This window comes from Astyanax mexicanus, chromosome 19, assembly GCF_023375975.1.
Source record: "Astyanax mexicanus isolate ESR-SI-001 chromosome 19, AstMex3_surface, whole genome shotgun sequence".
NCBI lineage: Eukaryota > Metazoa > Chordata > Actinopteri > Characiformes > Acestrorhamphidae > Astyanax > Astyanax mexicanus.
The window spans coordinates 34742418-34762473 of NC_064426.1; the positions used below are offsets into that span (position 1 = coordinate 34742418).

The 20056-nt window shown below is 38.1% G+C and overlaps 1 protein-coding gene across 2 annotated transcripts in view; it reads left to right on the top strand.

Annotated features, from left to right (window-relative positions):
- Nucleotides 1-20056, top strand: part of taok2a (TAO kinase 2a) — a 35912-nt gene that overhangs the window by 9729 nt on the left and 6127 nt on the right. The window contains exons 2-19 of one of the 2 annotated variants that reach the window (XM_022668499.2): nt 2529-2669; nt 2779-2850; nt 4217-4318; nt 4427-4472; nt 5122-5218; nt 6384-6497; nt 7985-8076; nt 8432-8525; nt 9924-10005; nt 11601-11768; nt 11892-12098; nt 13691-13843; nt 14109-14345; nt 15686-15814; nt 15919-16122; nt 17324-17563; nt 18937-19158; nt 19450-19632. In XM_022668499.2, coding sequence (XP_022524220.2) covers nt 2538-2669; nt 2779-2850; nt 4217-4318; nt 4427-4472; nt 5122-5218; nt 6384-6497; nt 7985-8076; nt 8432-8525; nt 9924-10005; nt 11601-11768; nt 11892-12098; nt 13691-13843; nt 14109-14345; nt 15686-15814; nt 15919-16122; nt 17324-17563; nt 18937-19158; nt 19450-19632 — 2574 coding nt within the window. In that variant the 5' untranslated portion in view covers nt 2529-2537. The remainder of the gene's footprint in view (nt 1-2528; nt 2670-2778; nt 2851-4216; nt 4319-4426; nt 4473-5121; nt 5219-6383; nt 6498-7984; nt 8077-8431; nt 8526-9923; nt 10006-11600; nt 11769-11891; nt 12099-13690; nt 13844-14108; nt 14346-15685; nt 15815-15918; nt 16123-17323; nt 17564-18936; nt 19159-19449; nt 19633-20056) is intronic. The other variant, XM_022668500.2, reaches the window with a different exon arrangement.

Genomic DNA, 20056 nt, shown 5'->3' on the forward strand with positions numbered 1-20056 from the left:
TGCGCAGAGTGTTCCTCACATCCACTGCAGTCAGGCACAACACCTGCTCGTCCAGCTTGGGCATGGTCTTTCTCGCCATCGTGTTGTTTTGTGCCTCAAACCGTGCATAAAAGTTGTTCAGGGCATCAGGGAGGGAGGCATCACATTCACAGGACGGTGGCATTGTCCTGTAGTTGGTGATTGCCTGGATGCCCTGCCACATGCGCCGTGCGTCACCTGTGTCCTTGAAGTGGCTGTGGATTCTCTGGGCGTGTGCGCGCTTTGCCACTGATAGCTCTTGACAGGTCGGCTCTCGCTTTCCTCAGGGCCACCTTGTCACCCACTCTGAAGGCGGAGTCGCGGGTCCTCAGCAGCGCACATATTCAGTTTCATTTATCCCAAAGTTGTTTGATTCCTTTATGGACTACACTAGGGGTGAAACGATTACGCGAGTAATTCGAGTTACTCGCTATAAAAAATTGATCGAGTAATTTTTTGTGCCTTTCTAATGTGTGGTTAAAATAAAAACAGACAATTCTGGACTTAATACAGGTTTTATGTAAGTGAACACAGCGCTGAGGATTTTATAAACAAATACATGTCACCGGCTTGGTGGGAAGAACTGGCAATATCTCTGCTGTTCAGAAGCTAAGATGCACAACATAATGCAAATGTTAATGACTTTTTCATTGATTAATTCCCTATATTTTTGATACTTACAAGAAATCCTTGTTGAAAATAATTGAACTTAATTTATTAAAGTACGAATTATTAAATTATTATTATTCCTTTATTTATTTCTATTTGTCTTTGCAGTTTGAAAATGCATGTTGTGAATTAAAAAATATAACTTATCTAAGAAAGGAAATCAATGTCATTCATTATTAAGTGAAATGTCTTGTTTTCTTTTGTGTATTTTTAATTACTCTTTAAGCAAACAAATGTTTTATCCGATTACTCGATTAATCAAATCGATTTTTCAGTAGAGTACTCGATTACTAAAATTATTTTTACAGACCTTTGGAAAATGCACTAAATAAAAAGCTTTGATTCAGTGAATATTTTTGTACATGTAGTTTATATCAAATAAGACTGGGTGGGCTAAACTATCCAATAGACTGAACACAATATACAGATATAGTTATATATAATGCGTTCAAAGTAGGCCAATTTGGAGCTTAAAGGGCTTGGGAATTTATTGTACATTTTGAAGCTTTGACAGTGTGCATACTACATGAAATGCTAGCATTCTAAAACAGCTTCCATAACATGAACTATAAGTACATATAAGCACAACTATATAATACTATATAAGCACAAATCATAAAGACTGTTTTCATAGGATTTCAGTTGTTTTTTTTCCAGCTTGTTTATTTCCCCATCATAGACTATTTTGATTAAACTCAATGTGGGTCAGTGAGGGCCATCTAGGAACTTCTCAAATAGCTAATCATAACATTTTGAATAAGATGCTTGTTCTGGTCATAGCCATCATGTGACACTTCCATTCGCTCGCCCTGGGCAACAATACAAGCATTCCAAGGCTGCGAATTCAAGAGCTCACTGTTTTCCTCAGCCCAAAGCTATTTAAAGTCTTCAAATTCCACTTTAGCACATCTCATTCTTACACAAGTTAAACAAGCAGGACAAATATATCCTTGGGCTAAAGCTACAGCTGGTGATGACAGTTCAAATGATCTTTTCTGTCCTGATATACACCATACAGTGACTGACTGCTTAAATATACAAGTACTGTTTTGTTGGCATTTTATATTAGAGGACCATGGATGTTTTTGAATGTCTTCCACAGGTTAATCTAAGGCAGTGTATACATAATCAAATAATGTTTCATTTAATGTGACACAGATCCAATCTAATCTGATCTCAAGTCAGATAAGAGTCTTTTTCAAATGTGGTAGTAGATTGGTACATATTCGATTGTGGGTATGTAGCAGATTTATTGTAATATATCTAAAACTAAAGGTCAAATTGTTTTCAAAATAGTCTTAAAAAAATAATAAAAAGAGACGCTTACGTCACTCACTGCTTAGTGGGCTTGGCAGTGTTTTGCCAAATTCAGCACCCCCACCATGAAAAGCACCCTCTCTCTGCTTTAACTTACTTATAAATACGCACCAAAACTCATGGCGACATAGCACATGCTCCTGAGAGGGGGTGCTTTTCGTGACAACGGTGCTGAAGTAGGCACAACAGCGCCATGTATGTTTACAGGATCGTCGCATCACTGACATCATCTTGTTCCATGCTCTGAACTTTAAATCTGTGTAAAAGTGGCCAACCTCTTCTGCTTTTTATGCAACCAGCAAGCTGAAGGCCTTGTTTTTGTTGAAGGGTTGAAATGAACACTGTACAATGCAAATATAATGTATTTTTATGAATAAATTATCAATATAGTCAAATCACATGTACTTAATTTAAATGTTAAAAATCTAATTACTGTACTACTGATCTGAATTCTCAAAGCGCTAACATCAGTGTAGTTAACAGTGCCCTCACTCTCTGTACCTCTGTGTCTCTTTCTCTCACAGGAGCTGGCCATGCCTGCAAGTGTACGTGCAGGGAGTCTGAAGGACCCTGATGTAGCAGATCTTTTCTATAAAGATGACCCAGAGAAACTCTTCGCTGACCTCCGAGAAATTGGCCATGGAAGCTTTGGAGCTGTCTACTTTGTAAGAACTCAAACTTAAAACAAACACATAAGCCCTTTAATTATTTACTTTAAGTGTTGATTGCTTATGAAGGAGTGAGTAGTGACTGGTTTAATTCCCTGTCATGTAGGCACGAGATGTTCGCTCCAACGAGGTGGTGGCCATCAAAAAGATGTCCTACAGTGGAAAACAGTCCAACGAGGTAAGTGCTGCTTTGTTTCTGCAAAAAAACGGCTCAAATATTCAGTCTTATACAAGTAGCAGAATCACTAAGGATTAGAAATTGCATTTACCAGCTACTGTAATAAAGAAAACAATTTAAGATGCATTCATTAAATTGACATGGTTTGTAAAAGTTTTAGTTAAGGCCTACTATTACATTAAAAGCAAAGCAATATATTGTATTTGTTTAAAACAAATGTTAAAACAAATAACTTTTTGACACTGTTTGTGGTGTGGCCGTTTAGTGGCACTTTTGATGTCGCACAAATAAGTGGAAAAACAAGCAATTTAAACCAATGACTGTCATACTGCATTGTTTCCTCTTCAAGGCTACAAGTGCTCTACTCATTTAAAGGAGAACTCCTTTGTGAAATGAACTTGGGGTGTAGTCAAACATGATAGAGTGCAAACTTTTGTCGAATAGCTCACCTTCTTTTACCGGGCATTTTGTAATACAGTGCTTATGCTTATGCTCCCAACAGACTGTTCTCATACATAGTTCCCTCACTACCTTAAAGAAACTCCTAAAGAACAAACTCTTCAAAGAGCACTTACTCTTCTAACTAACAAACTAACTACCTACTTCTAACCACATTTCCTGCTTCCCTTCGTTTCTTCCTCTATTGCACTATTTCCCTTTGGCCTCCTTTAGGCCCTGTCAAAAATGTTTTTTTTAACCTTGATCTTCTATGTTCTCTATTGCTAAATGTACATTATTATTTGCAAGTCAATTTGGATAAAAGCATCTGCCAAATGTAATGTAATAAAATGAACTGAGGTGGGCTTTTTTTTTTTTTGCCTAAAGTTTATATTCGTTCTCATGTTTCACTGAACCTGATCCATTTCACACTGGATTTACACTTTAAATTAAATGAAATCCTTTTTTATGCTCAGTTTAGTACTACTTCATACACTGATGGATACAAGATAAACATGGCTAGGACAGTAACATTTAGCTCAGTTAGCTTTAACATTTGTTGGTTTGCCAAAAGTCTGTCTGCCTTGCTTTGCAACGCATTGTTCTGTGCTGAATAGTCTCAGAAGTGTGTGTCGATATCCAGCACCAGTGTACAAAGACAGTCTGCTGGGACGTCAAAGTTCAGTGTTGAAGAAATGCTTTTAAATGATAGTTCTGTAACTGCTTTTTCTTTGAATAGAAAGAAACTTGCGAACAAAAATGTTTATTGGCTTGTGACCAAATGTTTTGTTGAATTTATTTTTTCTATTTCAGTTTTCATTTTTAAACAGGATTCATGAAGTTTTTAGCAACACATTATCGTTGGGCATCACTGTTCACCTGACCCTGTCCTGATTATCTCACCCCCTGTCGTGCTGTCTCTTTGCAGAAGTGGCAGGACATCATTAAAGAGGTGAAATTCCTTCAGAAGCTTCGGCACCCCAACACCATAGAGTATAAAGGCTGCTATCTGAGGGAGCACACAGCATGGGTATGTATCAGTCAGTGCATGTTTCTTGCAGTTTTGTTTTGAATTTAGCTTGAAAGTTTCTGATTTGTCTGATTTTCTCTTCTTGCTTCCCCTCTTTCTTCCTTATAGCTGGTGATGGAGTATTGTTTGGGTTCTGCCTCTGATCTTTTAGAGGGTGAGTAGATCATTCAAATCAATCTTATGATAGTCTTCAGTCCCCTTGGCTTTTCTTTATTTTCTGTTTTTTTTCTTCCGTCTCTGGGTATTATAAATAAGTGGTGGTAAATAGTTTTTCTTTTAAATTGAAAGTTCAGTTTTTTTTCATGTGGAAATCTCCCAGTGTTCCTAGGTTGGGTAAAGACAAAATATTCTATTATGCTGTGTCAATTTGTTTTATTTATTCCAAAAATAGTGTGGTTTGGAAGGTTTGTTGGATGTAGTTGCTTTGTACATTTGTGCATTCTCGATTACGATTTAGTTCTTACATAACTTGATTTCTAAGCTATTTTTTACGAATATTAAGCAGAACCCTTCAACCTTACAATGCAGATTTTATATCAAACATGGTGAAAACATAACATTCTTATAAGTTTCTGACAGAAGCAAATGTCTTATCTTCTCGGTTTCCTTCTGGCAGCTTCTATATGTAAACATGTGCAATCTCCATTATGCTATTTTAAAAATCTTATTAAAACAGTAACATTCTATCAATCAAATTAATTTAATTAATCAAATGTTTTTAATTAGATGTTTCCTAGTTTGTGATAAAAGTTATTACATGTTACATGTTTTGTGTGTTAACCTGTGTTTTTACCCATCTGCAGTGCATAAGAAACCCCTTCAGGAAGTGGAAATCGCTGCTATTACCCATGGTGCGCTGCAGGGTCTGGCCTACCTTCACTCTCATAACATGATCCACAGGTGAGCGTTCTCTGCTCTTCAGAGCTTTTTTTTTCTGACACTTTTTTTTTTCTCAGTGATCTAACAGGCAGAACACTTCTGCCAGTAAAAGTCACAGCCACAGCTGCATCTTCATAACAGAACAAATGTCAAATGTTTTTTGTTCGCGTTGTCAGGTTAGCATACTTTAAACGTGCTAATTGGGCTGTTTTGTTCAGTTTGTCATCTGCCAGGATGCCGTAGCCTGTGAGAGTGGCCTATGTAGTGGAGTGTGTTTTTATATGTATATATGCGTTTGTGCGTCCACATCTCTGCATCTCTCTGCAGTTTAAAACGTAAAGGCGGGAATGTGTGCCTGCCTCAGCAGACCAGCTGCTGCTGTCCACATGACGGTTACTTTTCTGGCGAGCTGGCGTCAGGTTGCGGCATAAGCTATGGTGTAGGTTAAATTGGTGTATGTATAAATTGGCCTTTAGGATAATGTCTTCCCTGACAGCCACACAGTACCTGCCACTTGCACTTCACCAAAGCTTCGTAACCAAGTTTCTCTTCTATCAACACTAAGAACAGACTTCTTTGACATTTGGGTAAAAGTGTTAAATTTAGCACCTTAAAACTGAAAGCACAGATCCTGATCTTTGGAAGGTTCAGGATGTGTTAGACAGTGCGATGTCAAACAACAGTCTGATCACTAGGAAGTACATCATTTATTCAGTTTAACTGGATATTTGTAGTTTTTTTTATAATGTTTTTTGACTGCATTTACATGTATTTTGAAAATGTCTGTAAATATCATAATCATAATATCTGTAAAAATCAAATGCCTGTATATATCTATTTGTGCTCTCTCTCTCTCGCTCTGTCTCATGGGCTCTCTTTCTCACACTCTCTCACTTGCTCTCGCTCTCTCACTCTCACACATGCTCTCGCTCCTGATCACTCTCTCTCTCTGTCTCACTCTTTCTCGCCCTCTTTCTCTCTTGCGCACGCACTCTCACACTCTCTTGTTCCTTATCTTTCGCTCTCTATCTCGTTCTATATCTCACTCTTTATCATGCGCTCTCTTTCGCTTGCTCTTTTTCACTCTCTCTCTTTCCTTCTCTCTCTCTTTCTCCCCCTCTCTCCTTCTCTCTTCCTCTCTATCTCTTCCTTAATCTCTCTCTCTATCTCACTCTCTCTCTCTCAGGGATGTGAAGGCAGGCAATATTTTGCTGACTGAGCCTGGTCAGGTGAAGCTGGGAGATTTTGGCTCCGCCTCCATCGTTGCCCCTGCCAACTCTTTTGTGGGCACACCCTACTGGTAAGACACACTCACATTCTGTCAAAACCTATGATTTAAGTATTTTGTCTTTAGGGTTTTTTTGGTTTTGTTTAATTTTGACGACAAAAAAAAAGGTGAAATCAAACATTGAGAGTTGATATCTGAATGCAGAGCTCTTTAAACACAAATGAAATGTCTCAGTACTCCAATATTTTTTTATATAGATATATAACTGTTATAGGCAGTTTTGCAGTTTTGTGTGTCACTTTGACTCTGTAAGTCTCCTGTATGGTCTATAAATAAGTTTGACGTGACTAAGGAAGAGGGAAGTTGTTTGTCCGCACCCTGTGCGAATCTAGAGCACCCACAAATAATTACTGCTCTCCCTCCCACACTGTAGCAACAGGCATGTGCCGTATCTGTCAGTAGAATCTGTAAGCATAACACTTGGGCATCATTATTATAAAGCTTTATGCTGTATACACACAAACACACACACACACACACACACACACACACACACATTCAGAAGGTGCCCATGTTGTGGTTGGTATCTTTCCTGTATCTAGACAGTAAGCCTTATTTGATTTGTCAAGTGTAGGCCTGCAGTGATTAGTGATAATCAATTAGACATAAGTGTCAATTGTAAAAAAAAAAAAAAAAAAAAAAAAAAGAACTGCCTGTTAAAACACTGCAGTGAATTTGGCTTTGATACAACAGTGGTCCAACACCAGCAGATGACATAACTCTCCAAACCATCACTGATTAGGGAAACTTTACACTAGACCTCAAGCTGTTTGGACTGTGCGTCTCTCCACTCTTCCTCCAGAATCTGCTCCTTTGATTTTTCCCAAATGAAATGCAAAATTTACTGATGGTCAGTGATGGTTTGTAGAGCCAGGTCATCTGCTGGTGTTGATCCACTGTGTTTTATCAATTCATAAGTCAGTGCAGTGTTTTCCTAGAAAATCGTACAGCACTTTAACTTTTATTGAGATGCGAATTTCATTTTTCAGCAGGACTTGGCACACTGCCAAAAGTACCAATTAGTCTTACATAATATTCACATTTTTTGAGACACTGATTTTTGGGTTTTCGTCGGCTGTAAGCCATAATCATCAATAATAAAAGAAATAAACACTTTAAATTGATCACTCTGTGTGTGTATAACATGAATTGAATTACTGAAATAAAGATGCGGGGGTGGTGGTAATGCCTTTTATTATGTATTCCCAGTACACATAAGACATTGTGGATTACCTGCCAATTGCCCACGTTTTAGAGATTAATCTTGGTCAGCCTGTTTTTAACCTGTTTGAAATGGGCGTTTCTTGTCAGTTGTCAGCTCTAATGTCTAAATAATGTATATGGAGAAGAAACCCGATTGTCTGTTTGAATAAACATAATCATTTATGAATACAAGTCAAGCCAAGAATTTATCACCAATTTGGATTCTTAGCATTTGACCATTCAAGCTAACCTCTGCCAGTGTTTAATCTTGTGATGTTTGCTTGTGTCATATGCAGGATGGCTCCGGAAGTTATCCTAGCCATGGACGAGGGTCAGTATGATGGAAAGGTGGACGTCTGGTCTTTGGGAATCACCTGCATAGAGTTAGGTGAGTACTGCCATCATGAAGAGCAGTTGACCTTTGACCTCTAGCTCTTGACAGGCACTGTGATTGGTTGTAGGTCATGGTAGACATTTAGGCCAGCGTGGTTGTGTGCGGGTTTTTGTTGTGTCTGCGATGCCTGTTAGGGAGAGGGATTTGGGGTTTAGTTTATAAGCTGCTTTGGTTACAAGCTAACATCCCTATCTCTGTCTCTCTCTTGCTTGTTATCTCTCTCTCGCTCTCAGTTTCTGTCTGTCTCTTCATTTCTCTTATTCGCTGCTCACTTGCTGTTGTTTTTGATGTAGTTAGATGTAATTTATTGTTGCCCTTTAACTTTTATTTATTGTCTTTCCTTCTTTAGCGGAGAGGAAGCCGCCCTTGTTTAATATGAATGCTATGAGTGCCTTATATCACATTGCTCAGAACGAAAGCCCCGTCCTGGCATCAAATCACTGGTAAGTATCTCTCTTTATTTATTTTTTTTTGCTTTCATTTTCCAGTGCTAATGTTTCCTGACTTGAGTAATGGGATTTGTAAGTTACTATTTGGATAAGTTTTAATTTGTTTGCTCCTTGCTAGTTATATTTAGCTTTAAGGGAATTAAGCCACAGAGTGAAAGTGTTGGTTATTGGACCTTTTTCATTATTCATGCTAGCGTCTTTAACGCAGGAGTGTTTTGTTAGAATTGAGGCTGGTCAAGAGAACTGATCTCTGGTTCTGCTGAAAGTTGTGATTTCGGTTTGTTTCAAGTGGACTTTGCTGAAGTTTACTGTGTGTGAGGAAGCTGTTCGCTCTCGGCACTCCATGTGAGGTTGCGTGATTGGTTCGTTTTGTTACATGACTGCTGAAACGCACGTCTCATGCTGGCTTCCAAAGCTGAAAATCTTCTTCAGTGAGACTGGCTTTGTTTGCAGGTGTTTCGGCATCGTATGTCAGTAAATGGAAAAACATTGGCCTTACCATTTTGCCACCCCAGAAGAAAAAACACCAGAAAAGTTGTAAATTAAATTGTGCAATCAATCCAACTCAGTTTAAATCGGATGATATTTTTTTAATAGCAAAAACAAGCCAGTGACAACAAGCCCCCACACAGCCTTTGCTTTGTTTTTCACAGTGTAGTGTTAAATTAAAATTTTCTTTAAAAAAAAATAAAAAATACATAGTCACTATAACAGTTTTTCAGTTTCAGTTCCTATGAATTATTGTGCTAAGCGATTATTTTGTCATTTAAAATAGCATGTAATATAACAATTAAATATTTTGTGGCCGTCTGTATGTTTGAGTGTGTGTAACCGCTACGTTCTCAGACCACAGACAAGGAAACAGAGCAACATGACTTCTAAAATCTATGTCTCTGCTTAAATACCCACAAATTAACACAACAGAGCATGACCGTCATGTTAAATCGATAGCTTCATTATCGGCAGGGCTATCTTATATTATCTTATATTTTCCTATTTTAAATGAAATTGGATTTAATACTTGTTCCTGTTATCCTGTTGTCTTATTTTAAAATATGATGTCAACTTAAAATGTGGTCTTGACTCCAGCACATTCTGTGCCTTGTCTATGCTTGTTGATAAAGTCAATAAACCTGTTTTGGAAGTAGTGAAAGTGTTTATCTAGCTTCAGATATCCAATGTCATACTGGTTTGTGCTGAATATGTGAAGATACCACAGTATCACCTTTTCTTTTTCTTTTCCTTTTTCTGAACCTTGAGTATTGTACAAACTTCTGGTAGTTGTTCATAAGAATTTTTAAATAAGAATGACTAACTATTGCTAACTCTCCTATAAAGCCCCTTCAAATCTTCACTGACTGTATAACTCACTGTTTTCTTTTACATTTTCAGGTCTGATTATTTCCGTAACTTTGTGGACTCTTGTCTACAGAAGATTCCTCAGGACAGACCTACCTCTGATGTGCTGCTCAATGTAAGAAATCTACCTTTACACCCATACACACAATTAAAGTAAGCTTTTCTGCCTGTATCCGTAGGTGTATTCACACCAACTCTAATTTTCACTGATTAAAAATAATTTTAACATTTGTGCATTATTTTTTTGAAACTGTTTTTTTTTTCTCCTATTTTTTTTTTATATTTTCGGTTCTTCTGTATGATCAAGTCAAGATAGTCAAGTCAAGAAGCTTTTATTGTCATTACATCTGAGTACAGGTGCACAGTGTAGTGAAATTACATTCCTCCGGAACCATGGTGCAACATGGGACAACAAGCAATAGACAACAAAGTGCAAGAGTGAAGACAGTGCAACATGAAACTATAACACTAAATAACAATACATACAAAAAGCAAGACAATTTAAAAGACAGAACAGTGCAGTACCGATACGGTATATTCATGTGCATAGTCAAGGCAAATCAAGCTGAAATTGTTGATCATAGTTACAGTCCAAACAAATTAGCCTTAAGATACTGGCAGAACAGCTCAACTTTCTTACAAGAGACCAAAACCCTTATATATCAAATACACTGAGTTTTAATAGCAGTGGTTAATGACTGGAGAATGATTATGAGCAAATATCAGTGACTGTATCTAGCCGTTGTTTTGTTTAACTATACCCCCATTCTTAGAGCACAGCAGAAAGAAATACATCAGACTTGGGCCCAATCCCATTTTTCTAGTGTACCCCTACCCCTTCTTTTCGAGTGTAACCCTTACCCTTGGAACACAGTCACAAAGTGAAGGGGTAAAATTCTCCCCCTAAGAATTTAGACAACCCTTCAAGAACCTGAGACGGAGCTATAGCAGTGTAGTGCTAAATGTCAGCTACCTTGCTGCTGGTTAAATAGTTTAACTTTAGGGCATTGAATGACTTTAAAAGAGGGGCAGGTGGTGCAGCAATTATTATTATTGTCCATTCCTTATTTCCTCTTTGATGGAGAGCTGAAATTAGCTTTACTTTACTTTTTTTTTTTTATAAATAATAATAACCATTTCACCATAAATGCTGCAGCCTCTTGCCATCATATATGTTAGAATGGGAAAGTTAGCTAGCTATATAGCTACGTAGATTAACTAGTTGCTATTTCTTTATGTGAAATGGCTATAAAACGTCAAAACATTAAAATATGGTAATATATAGTGGTTAACTTTGGGGGAATATCTGTAGCCTTAACCAGGCACAATCAATAAATGAGTGATTTTATTTTCTATACAGGTTACACTATACAACTATCAGTAGGTGCAAGACTTGTACTTCCAAGCACAGCAGCAGATTTCAGTTATAGTTTCAGTTCCATGTTCCAAACAGAGCATTTTCACTTAATAATAATTAAGCCAATTTTAAATCAGTGCAGGTGTGGGAACACACACATTTATGGCATCTGAAGAATGCAGATGAGTATGTGTTCATACACCTGCACTGATTTAAAATTGGCTTAATTATAAAAGTGAAAATGCGCTATATGGAACATTTAACTGAAACAATAACTGAAATCTGCTGCTGTGCTTGGAAGTACAAGTCTGGAATGTTGAACGACAACAACTTGTCTCGCACTTTGTCTGCAGCATCGGTTCCTGTGTCGAGAGCGACCCCTGTCTGTAGTGATGGACCTGATCGCGCGTACTAAAGATGCAGTGAGGGAGCTGGACAACCTACAGTACAGGAAGATGAAGAAAATCCTCTTCCAAGAGACGCACAACGGCCCCACGCAGGATGGTGGAGAGGAAGAGGAGGCATGTCTTTTCACTTCTCACTTTCCTTCACTGACTCATTCACTCACGCCCTGTTTACCTGTGTCAATTATAACCAAGCTTTCTCAAATGATGAAGTGTCTAAACCTGTGTTTGCGTGTTTAGGACGTGGAGCAGTACCTGTTACGAACAGGCACTGTGAACAGTATGGAAAGCTCTCATTCAGTGCCCTCCATGTCTATCAGCGCCAGCTCCCAAAGCTCCTCAGTCAACAGCCTGGCTGATGGCTCAGATGACAGTGCAGAGATGGCCATGATGGGGGAAGGAGAGCACACAGTCACCTCCAACAGCTCAATCATACACAGACCCTCTGTGAGTAGACATGCATGTGTTTTTTGTTAGAGGTGTTGATAAAATATAGATTGAAGCACTGCAGTATTATATCTAAGCACTTGATATATTCTCTGCAGCAGAACAGAAGATGCAGTTTTTAATTCACAAAACCATCCAAGTTGCGTTTGCCATTGTTATTAAACAAATGCCTTAAATGAGGTCTAGGCAGTTATTCAAAAATAAATCGAGACCAGTATTCAGGCTCTATAGGCAGTGTAACTTGCCCATCTATTTTTGGATTTTTCTTATACATATGTTTTTTACATTTGTGTTCGTTCTGTCTTTTTAAAAACGTAGTACCGCCTATATAGTAGGGGTGTGCCATAACGTATCGTCCGTGATAACGCCAACATTTTTGAATATTGTGAATATTATACCCTGAAATATCATGCCATAACATTCACCCCTAAATATCACATTAGGGTACTACTTATTTGCTGTTTTAAGCAAAAGAAAAATTCACACACTTATCACTTCCTATTAAATATCTCCTAGCGACAGATTATATCTGTCCAGTATCACTTATTTTACTTTAATCCTGGATAGATGGAGATATTTGGAGTTCTTTATTATTATTATTATTATTAATATCATTACATTCTGAATCATTGACTTCTGTTACAAATATGCTAAAATTCTGGATTTTTTTTTATATCTCAGTTAGAGGTTTGCAATATCATATATTATACAATAATAAAATGTAAGTTTTGTTTTGTTGCAGTAGTGTATTTTTTATTTTTTTGTCATATCGCCAGGAGTATTGTTATTGCGATAAAACCATGAAATATTGTGATATTATTTTAGGGCCATATCGCCCACCCCTACTATATCGTCATGTGACTGTGCTGTGTCTAGTCTGTGACATGAAAGTAACACAGAATTAAACTCAAACAATGTGCAGCTTAAGCAGCTTTTAAAAATTATTTTAATTCAATGGTTGTTTTTTCTTTTTATATATATATTTTTTACATTGTAAAAGCTATACAGGAAAACATCAAGAATTATTCTGTAAACCAAAAGTGTTAAACAAACCAGAATATGTTTTATACTCCAGATTCACATTGAACTTAGAGGACAGATCTGCACACTCTTGTTATTTGCTCAGTGTTTTCATGGGGTAGAGTCACCTGGAATAGTTTTCTCAGCGTCTTAAAGGAGTTTCTGGAGGTGCTGAACAATATTTGGCTGTTTTTCCTTCACGCTGTGAAGCTCCAGCTCATCTCAAATTGCCATCTCAGTTGGGTTTTAGTCAGGGGATTGTGGAGGACAAACACTTTTTGTATACTAACTAATTCCAAACGTGTCCCTTAATTGTTTTTGTCTTTAATATCCACATTTTATACTGGTACTGTATATACAGTTAACAAAAACTGTGGGTTGGGGTATAGCCAGTGTGATACAGACAAGCAGACTCTGGAGAAACAACCACGAGCTTTAATGTCTGTCAGAACCTGACAGTAATGTCCTGCAAAGCACTATGATTTTTAGTAATAACAATATAAACAAGCATTTTCCCCAACCTTTTAAGCAATACAAATACAGTACATATATTTTCCCTTTTTGTGTTTCAGGGTCCTGATAATATCTATGATGATCCCTACCAACCAGAAATGGACTCCCAGCAGCAGCAACAACAACAGCAACAGCAGGCGTCCTCAGGAGCTCGCAGAAGAGCACATTACCGCAATCGGGATCACTTTGCCACCATTCGCACAGCTTCACTGGTGAGCAGCCATAGTGTGATCACTGCTACCTATTTGTAAATGTAGATATCTTACTTATCTTATCTTATCTTAGTTTTAAATGTATTTGTTTAAAACTTAAATAATCTTTCATGCTGCTTTCAGCAAAACAGGAACAAAAGCAGATCAGATCTACTGTCAGATTAACGTTTAAGCATATCTAGTACTGTTCTCAATCTATAAATCATTTCCCTTTTGTTTCTTAATTGAGTTTTAAGCCCCTATGTCTGTCCTGTCTGTCCCACAGGTCACACGGCAGATCCAAGAGCACGAACAGGGCTCAGCACTACGGGAGCAGATGACTGGCTACAAGCGCATGAGACGGCAACACCAGAAGCAGCTGCTGGCCCTGGAGAACAAGTTAAAGACGGAAATGGATGAGCACCAGCTGCGACTGGACAAGGAGCTGGAGAGCCAGAGGAACAACTTCGGCAGTGAGGCTGATAAACTGTCCAAAAAACATCAGGCCATCCTGGAGAAAGAGGTATGAGAGTGCAGGGTGGACAGAGAATTTTAATCCATAAGAACCCTGACCCACTTCAAAATTAAATTTGACTTCCAGTGAGCAGCTCATTTTTTTTTTTATCTTACTGTGGGCATATGACTAAGTAAGTTAAGGCTAAAAAGGTGGCAACAATTTCATAAAATGTATTTTAACATTTTGTTTTTGAAATTGTGACAGAATTAGTTATATAGAACATAAAACATTTAATTTAAGTATTTCAGTTGTGAAAATGATGGAAACAGAGCTCTAGAACCTAAAATAGATAGCACTTATGCATTCTGTAAATAAGGCTAGATGAACAAACACACATTCACACACTGTCCTGTGATGCACTCAGGATGTTCAATATACGTCACTTAGAGCCTTTTCACACCAGTAGTTCGTTCCTCTGGTTCAGTTTACAAACTGAATCTGTTTGTTGTTGTTTACTTGAAGCGTTTTTCCTTTTGGTTTCTCACATGCACAGGCCTAAACACAGCAAAATTTGTCCTAACAATTCACATGAGTGTGTGGTCTGCTCTAATTGATCAGAGCTGTCTGGCACATGAGCAAGAAAGAAAACAAAATATAGCTAAAAAGTTTTGTGTTCCATACCAGCGTGTATATCTGTGCAGTGTAAGGCTCCTTTAAAAAAAAAATTGAATGCGTGGAACAGGTGCAGAGTTGGTTCATAGCTGTAGTACTTTTCTCGGTAATAAATCAGGTTAACCTGCACCTGAACAGCCAGCCATTTAGCTGAAATAAAAGGAGTAGATTTGTAAGGTGGGTTAGCTTGAGAGTGGATTGCGTTCTCACCTCAAAGAACCGCTTTATTGTTCATTTGGAACTGGACCGAGACCACTTCCTCTCGCAGGTCTTGGTGCAGTTGTTTTTGTCCAGTGTGATTACTGTCTTCACACCTTCTGAAACAAACCCCACCAAACCTACTACATCTTTTAAAGGGTCTGTTACAAATACGTCACCATGAGCTCTTTTGGGTTAATGGCAGGGGTCAGCCACCCTGCTCCTTGAGGGCTACCATTCTGCAGGTTACAGCTCTATCCTAAATCTAACACATCCTTTTCAAGTGATGACACTTCTTGAGGCAGAAATGAGATAGTAGCTCTTCAGGAGCAGGGTTTGTGAACCTCTTGCAGTTATAGACAGAGATGATGAAGAGAAGAAAATTAGTGGAGCTAGTGAATTAAGTTAGCCAAGGAAATTACCTATAGTGTGGCATGTGAAAGGTATTTCAGGTTTAATATAAGTGTGAAATGTGGACTGACATGCATGTTTATCATGCAGTGTTTTTATCTCTAAATGATGGCATTAATCCACAGACTAAAGCTGCACTGACTGAAGAGAAGAAGTTCCAGCAACACATTTTGGGCCAGCAGAAGAAAGAGCTCACCGGCCTTCTAGAGTCCCAGAAACGGCAATACAGACAGCGCAAGGAGCAGCTCAAAGAGGTATGCACATACACAATATGTGCATCCAGCAATTTCTGGAAATTAAGAGTCTTAATTGTGTATATGTATGTAATTTGCTGAACTCCACTCTGCTCTGTGAGCAGGAGCTGAATGAAAACCAGTCCACACCTAAGCGGGAGAAGCAGGAGTGGCTCGTGAGGCAGAAGGAGTGTCTCCAGCAGATCCAGGCAGAGGAGGAGGCTGGTTTACTGCGGCGGCAGAGGCAGTATTATGAGCTGCAGTGTCGACAGTATAAGAGGAAGATGCTGCTAGCACGACACAACCTGGAGCAGGACCTGCTTAGAGAGGTGAAGTGTATATTCCACTGCATTATCATACATTCATCCACCATAAGCCATTTGTACGGTCCTTGTAGTAACAACGTTTGTTTAAACATCCTGTGAGTCTTGGACTAAGTTATCATAATATAAATATATACAGCTCTGGAAAAAATAAGAGATCACTTACAAATTGAGTTTCTTTGTTTTTATCAAATACAAAATTTTGGACCAGGAGTGGCTTAAAGTTATCCAAAAGCAGTGTGTAAGACTGGTGGAGGAGAACATGCCAAGATGCCTGAAAACTGTGATTAAAAACCAAGGTTATTCCACCAAATATTTGTCTGAGCTCTTAAAACTGTATAAATATGAACTTGTTTTCTTTGCATTATTTGAGGTCTGAAAGATCTGCATCTTATGTTATTTCAGCCATTTCTTTTTCTGCAAATAAATGCTCTAAATGACAATATTTTTATTTGGCATTTGGGAAAAATACTGTCCATAGTTTAAAGAAGAAAACAACGATTATTTTACTCAAACATATACCTATAAATAGCAAAATTAGAGAAATGTATTCAGAAGTGGGCTCTTCATTTTTTTTCAAGAGCTGTACAATGCATATTTTAATTGTGATAAAACATAGAGCAGTTTGTGTGTTATTGTTAGAAGTACACAGTCATAAGTTCTAAAGCAGCATTTTATGAGAATTGGTGGTCTTGTTCCTGGGATCCTTTTGCATTTGGGAAGTGTACTTTGTGATTTAGCCCATCCCTGATGGACATGCTTTTCACATGCATTTGGGAACAAGCTGAATAATACAGAATAGTCATTAAAAGGTAAGGCAGTATGTGGACTGTTGTAGTAGGGCAATATTATGAAATTTGATACTTTTAAAATATCCAGTATTTTATGCTGATCCAGCATAGTAATATTAGCAGTGCTATTCTACCTCTTCTTACAAGTCAGTTACAAAGATATAAAAACACCTTTAACCCATCTGTGCAGTGGTACACACGTACACAGTGGCCTACAATGAACACACATGCCCAGAGCTTTGAGTATTGAATACAGTCAATAAAAGAGCACTACAGTCCCACAGAGCATCACAATAATTTTAAAGCTAATCTTAGTATTGAAATGCAGGAAAATCTGTATTTCTTGACACTTGCACTCATTCTTCTTATGGTTATCTTGAAACTAACAATCTTTCTTTTTCTGCATTATACTTCAGGAGCTAAATAAGCGCCAGACCCAGAAGGATCTGGAATGCGCCATGCTGCTGCGGCACCACGAGTCCACACAGGAGCTGGAGTTCCGGCAGCTGGGCCTGGTGCAGCACACGCGGGCCGACTTGATCCGCACACAGCATCAGAGCGAGCTTGCCAACCAAATGGATTACAACAAGCGCCGGGAGCAGGAGCTGCGGCAGAAGCACAATATGGAGGTCCGCCAGCAGCCCAAGAGCCTGAAGGTGAGAGGAAGATAATGCATGCAGGAAATGGTTTACTGCCTGTGTAAAAATTAGATATGTATTGAAATAAACTCTACTGACAAAAGGTCTGTCACTATGGCTATATTTTTAGATGATGTATTGTCCCAGAAATAATGGCAATTTCCCTGATATATAACGATGAAATAATAGCAAACTTTTGCTGTAACACCCTTTTAAAGAGCGATGAACATTTATTGAGAGTTGTAAGAAATTGGAATTGAATACAAAATGTGAATAGAAATAAAACAAATTAAACTAGAACATTCACATTAATGGACTCTTCTTGTTTAATATACATAATGGGCAATATCAAATTTAGCCAAAATTACTAAGGTCATTACCATACATTAGGGGTGGGCAATATGGCTCTAAAATATTATCACGATATTTCATGGCATTTTCACGATAACTATACTTTTGGCGATATGACAAAACACTGAATTCAAAAAAATATTAAAAATGTTATTATTGCATGCAATATGATATGGCTAACTAAGATATATATAAAAAAAAGATTTTTATCAGATTTGTAACAGAATGATCCAGAATGTCATGATACTAATAATACAAATATCTCCATAGATCCAGGATTAAAGTAAAATAAATGATACTGGACAGAAATAATCTGTCTCTAGTAGATATATAATGGGAAATGAGAACAGAGTGAATTTTTCTTTTGGTAAAAACGGCAAAAAAGTAGTACCCTGATGTGATAATTAGCGGTGGGTGATATCTCATGATATTTCAGGGTATAATATCGTTCACAATATCCAAAGTTTTTGGCTATATTATCATGTACAATATGATATGGCACACCCCTACCATACAATGTCCGATAAAAAAGGGGTTTTACCAAAAAAACAACAACTTCTCTCCTGTATATTTTCACATGAGTCTCTTCACAGACCTTAGGAATATTGTTAGAAATCCCCCTCAGATTCTCTATTCAACTGACAGAGACGTAGTGACCTGTTACCAAATGTTTTTTTTTATAGCTGTGTCATGTCGATGCACGTTTAATGCAGCAAGATCTCGTCACATCCCTACCAATAAGTCAGTAATGTAATTTTTGTGATAGGCCAACTTTACTTTTAACACATCTTCACTGTCACACATTTTAATACATATAAAACTGGCGAACTGGCAACTTTACAAAAAAAGGAAATTCAGTTAAAGATTGTATTCCAGAACATTGTGGAACATTTCTTTTGAATTGTGATTTTTGCATGTTTAGGCTGTACTGGATATGCCAGGATTTGATCTGACATGAACAAAAATGTTCGGTTTGCTTAGCAATTGCCATTTTTCATATTTTCTTTTGTCTTTTTCCCTTTGTTTCCGACCGCTTTCAGACTAAGGAGCTGCAGATCAAGCGTCAGTTCCAGGACACGTGTAAGATTCAAACTCGGCAGTACAAGGCCCTGCGGAACCACCTGCTGGAGACCACGCCCAAGTCCGAACACAAGGCTGTGCTAAAAAGGCTAAAGGAAGAGCAGACTCGCAAACTGGCCATCCTGGCAGAGCAGTATGACCACTCCATCAATGACATGCTGTCCACACAGGCTGTGAGTAAGGCAAGGAGAGACCCGCTTCTAATGCATACATTACTACATTACATAACACACATGCATATACGTAACTGCTCAGTCAATCAGTGACTGTGCCAGTTTCATACAGTATAGAAAACAAGTGTTAGAAAATTAGATGCATATAAATTATATGATATAATAATTAAAAAAAATGCTTCTAAGCAGGGATCACTTTATGTAACTACACAGGTAACTCTCAAACTCTCTAAATCCATCTTCTTCCTTCCAATTGGCTGATTCTCTACTGACATGCTGGCTCTTCTCTTTCTCTTTCAGTTGCGACTGGATGAGACGCAAGAGGCGGAGTACCAGGTGTTGCGGATGCAGCTGCAGCAGGAGTTGGAGCTGCTGAATGCGTACCAGAGCAAAATCAAAATGCACACAGACACACAACATGATCGAGAGGTGAAGGATCTGGAGCAGAGAGTGTCCATCCGAAGAGCGCTGCTTGAGCAGAGGGTGAGACTTTCACTAATTAAGCAATGCCTTTATAAAACCTTTCGATCACAATAGAAATGTGATTAATCACAATCGATCACACTTTTTCTTTATTAGGACTAAGGGGGTTTTACACCTGTATTTTGTTTCTATGGTCCGAATCAGTTTTGTTTATTTGGAGCATTTTCTCCCTCTGTTTGGTTTGGTTTCTCATAGGTATAAATCTAAATGCGCCAAAATGCGCACCAATAAACTATGCGAGCAGGCTAAATCCTCTGATTGGTCAGAGCTGTCTGGCAGGGAGTAAATATAAATATACGAAAAAAGTAATATAGCGAGAAGATCCTGTGTTCCAGCGCGTATATGTGCTTTAACACTGAACGCTGAAATGTTACGCTCCAAAACACAGTGTTTGGACTTGCAGCGCAGATGTACACGCAGCTGC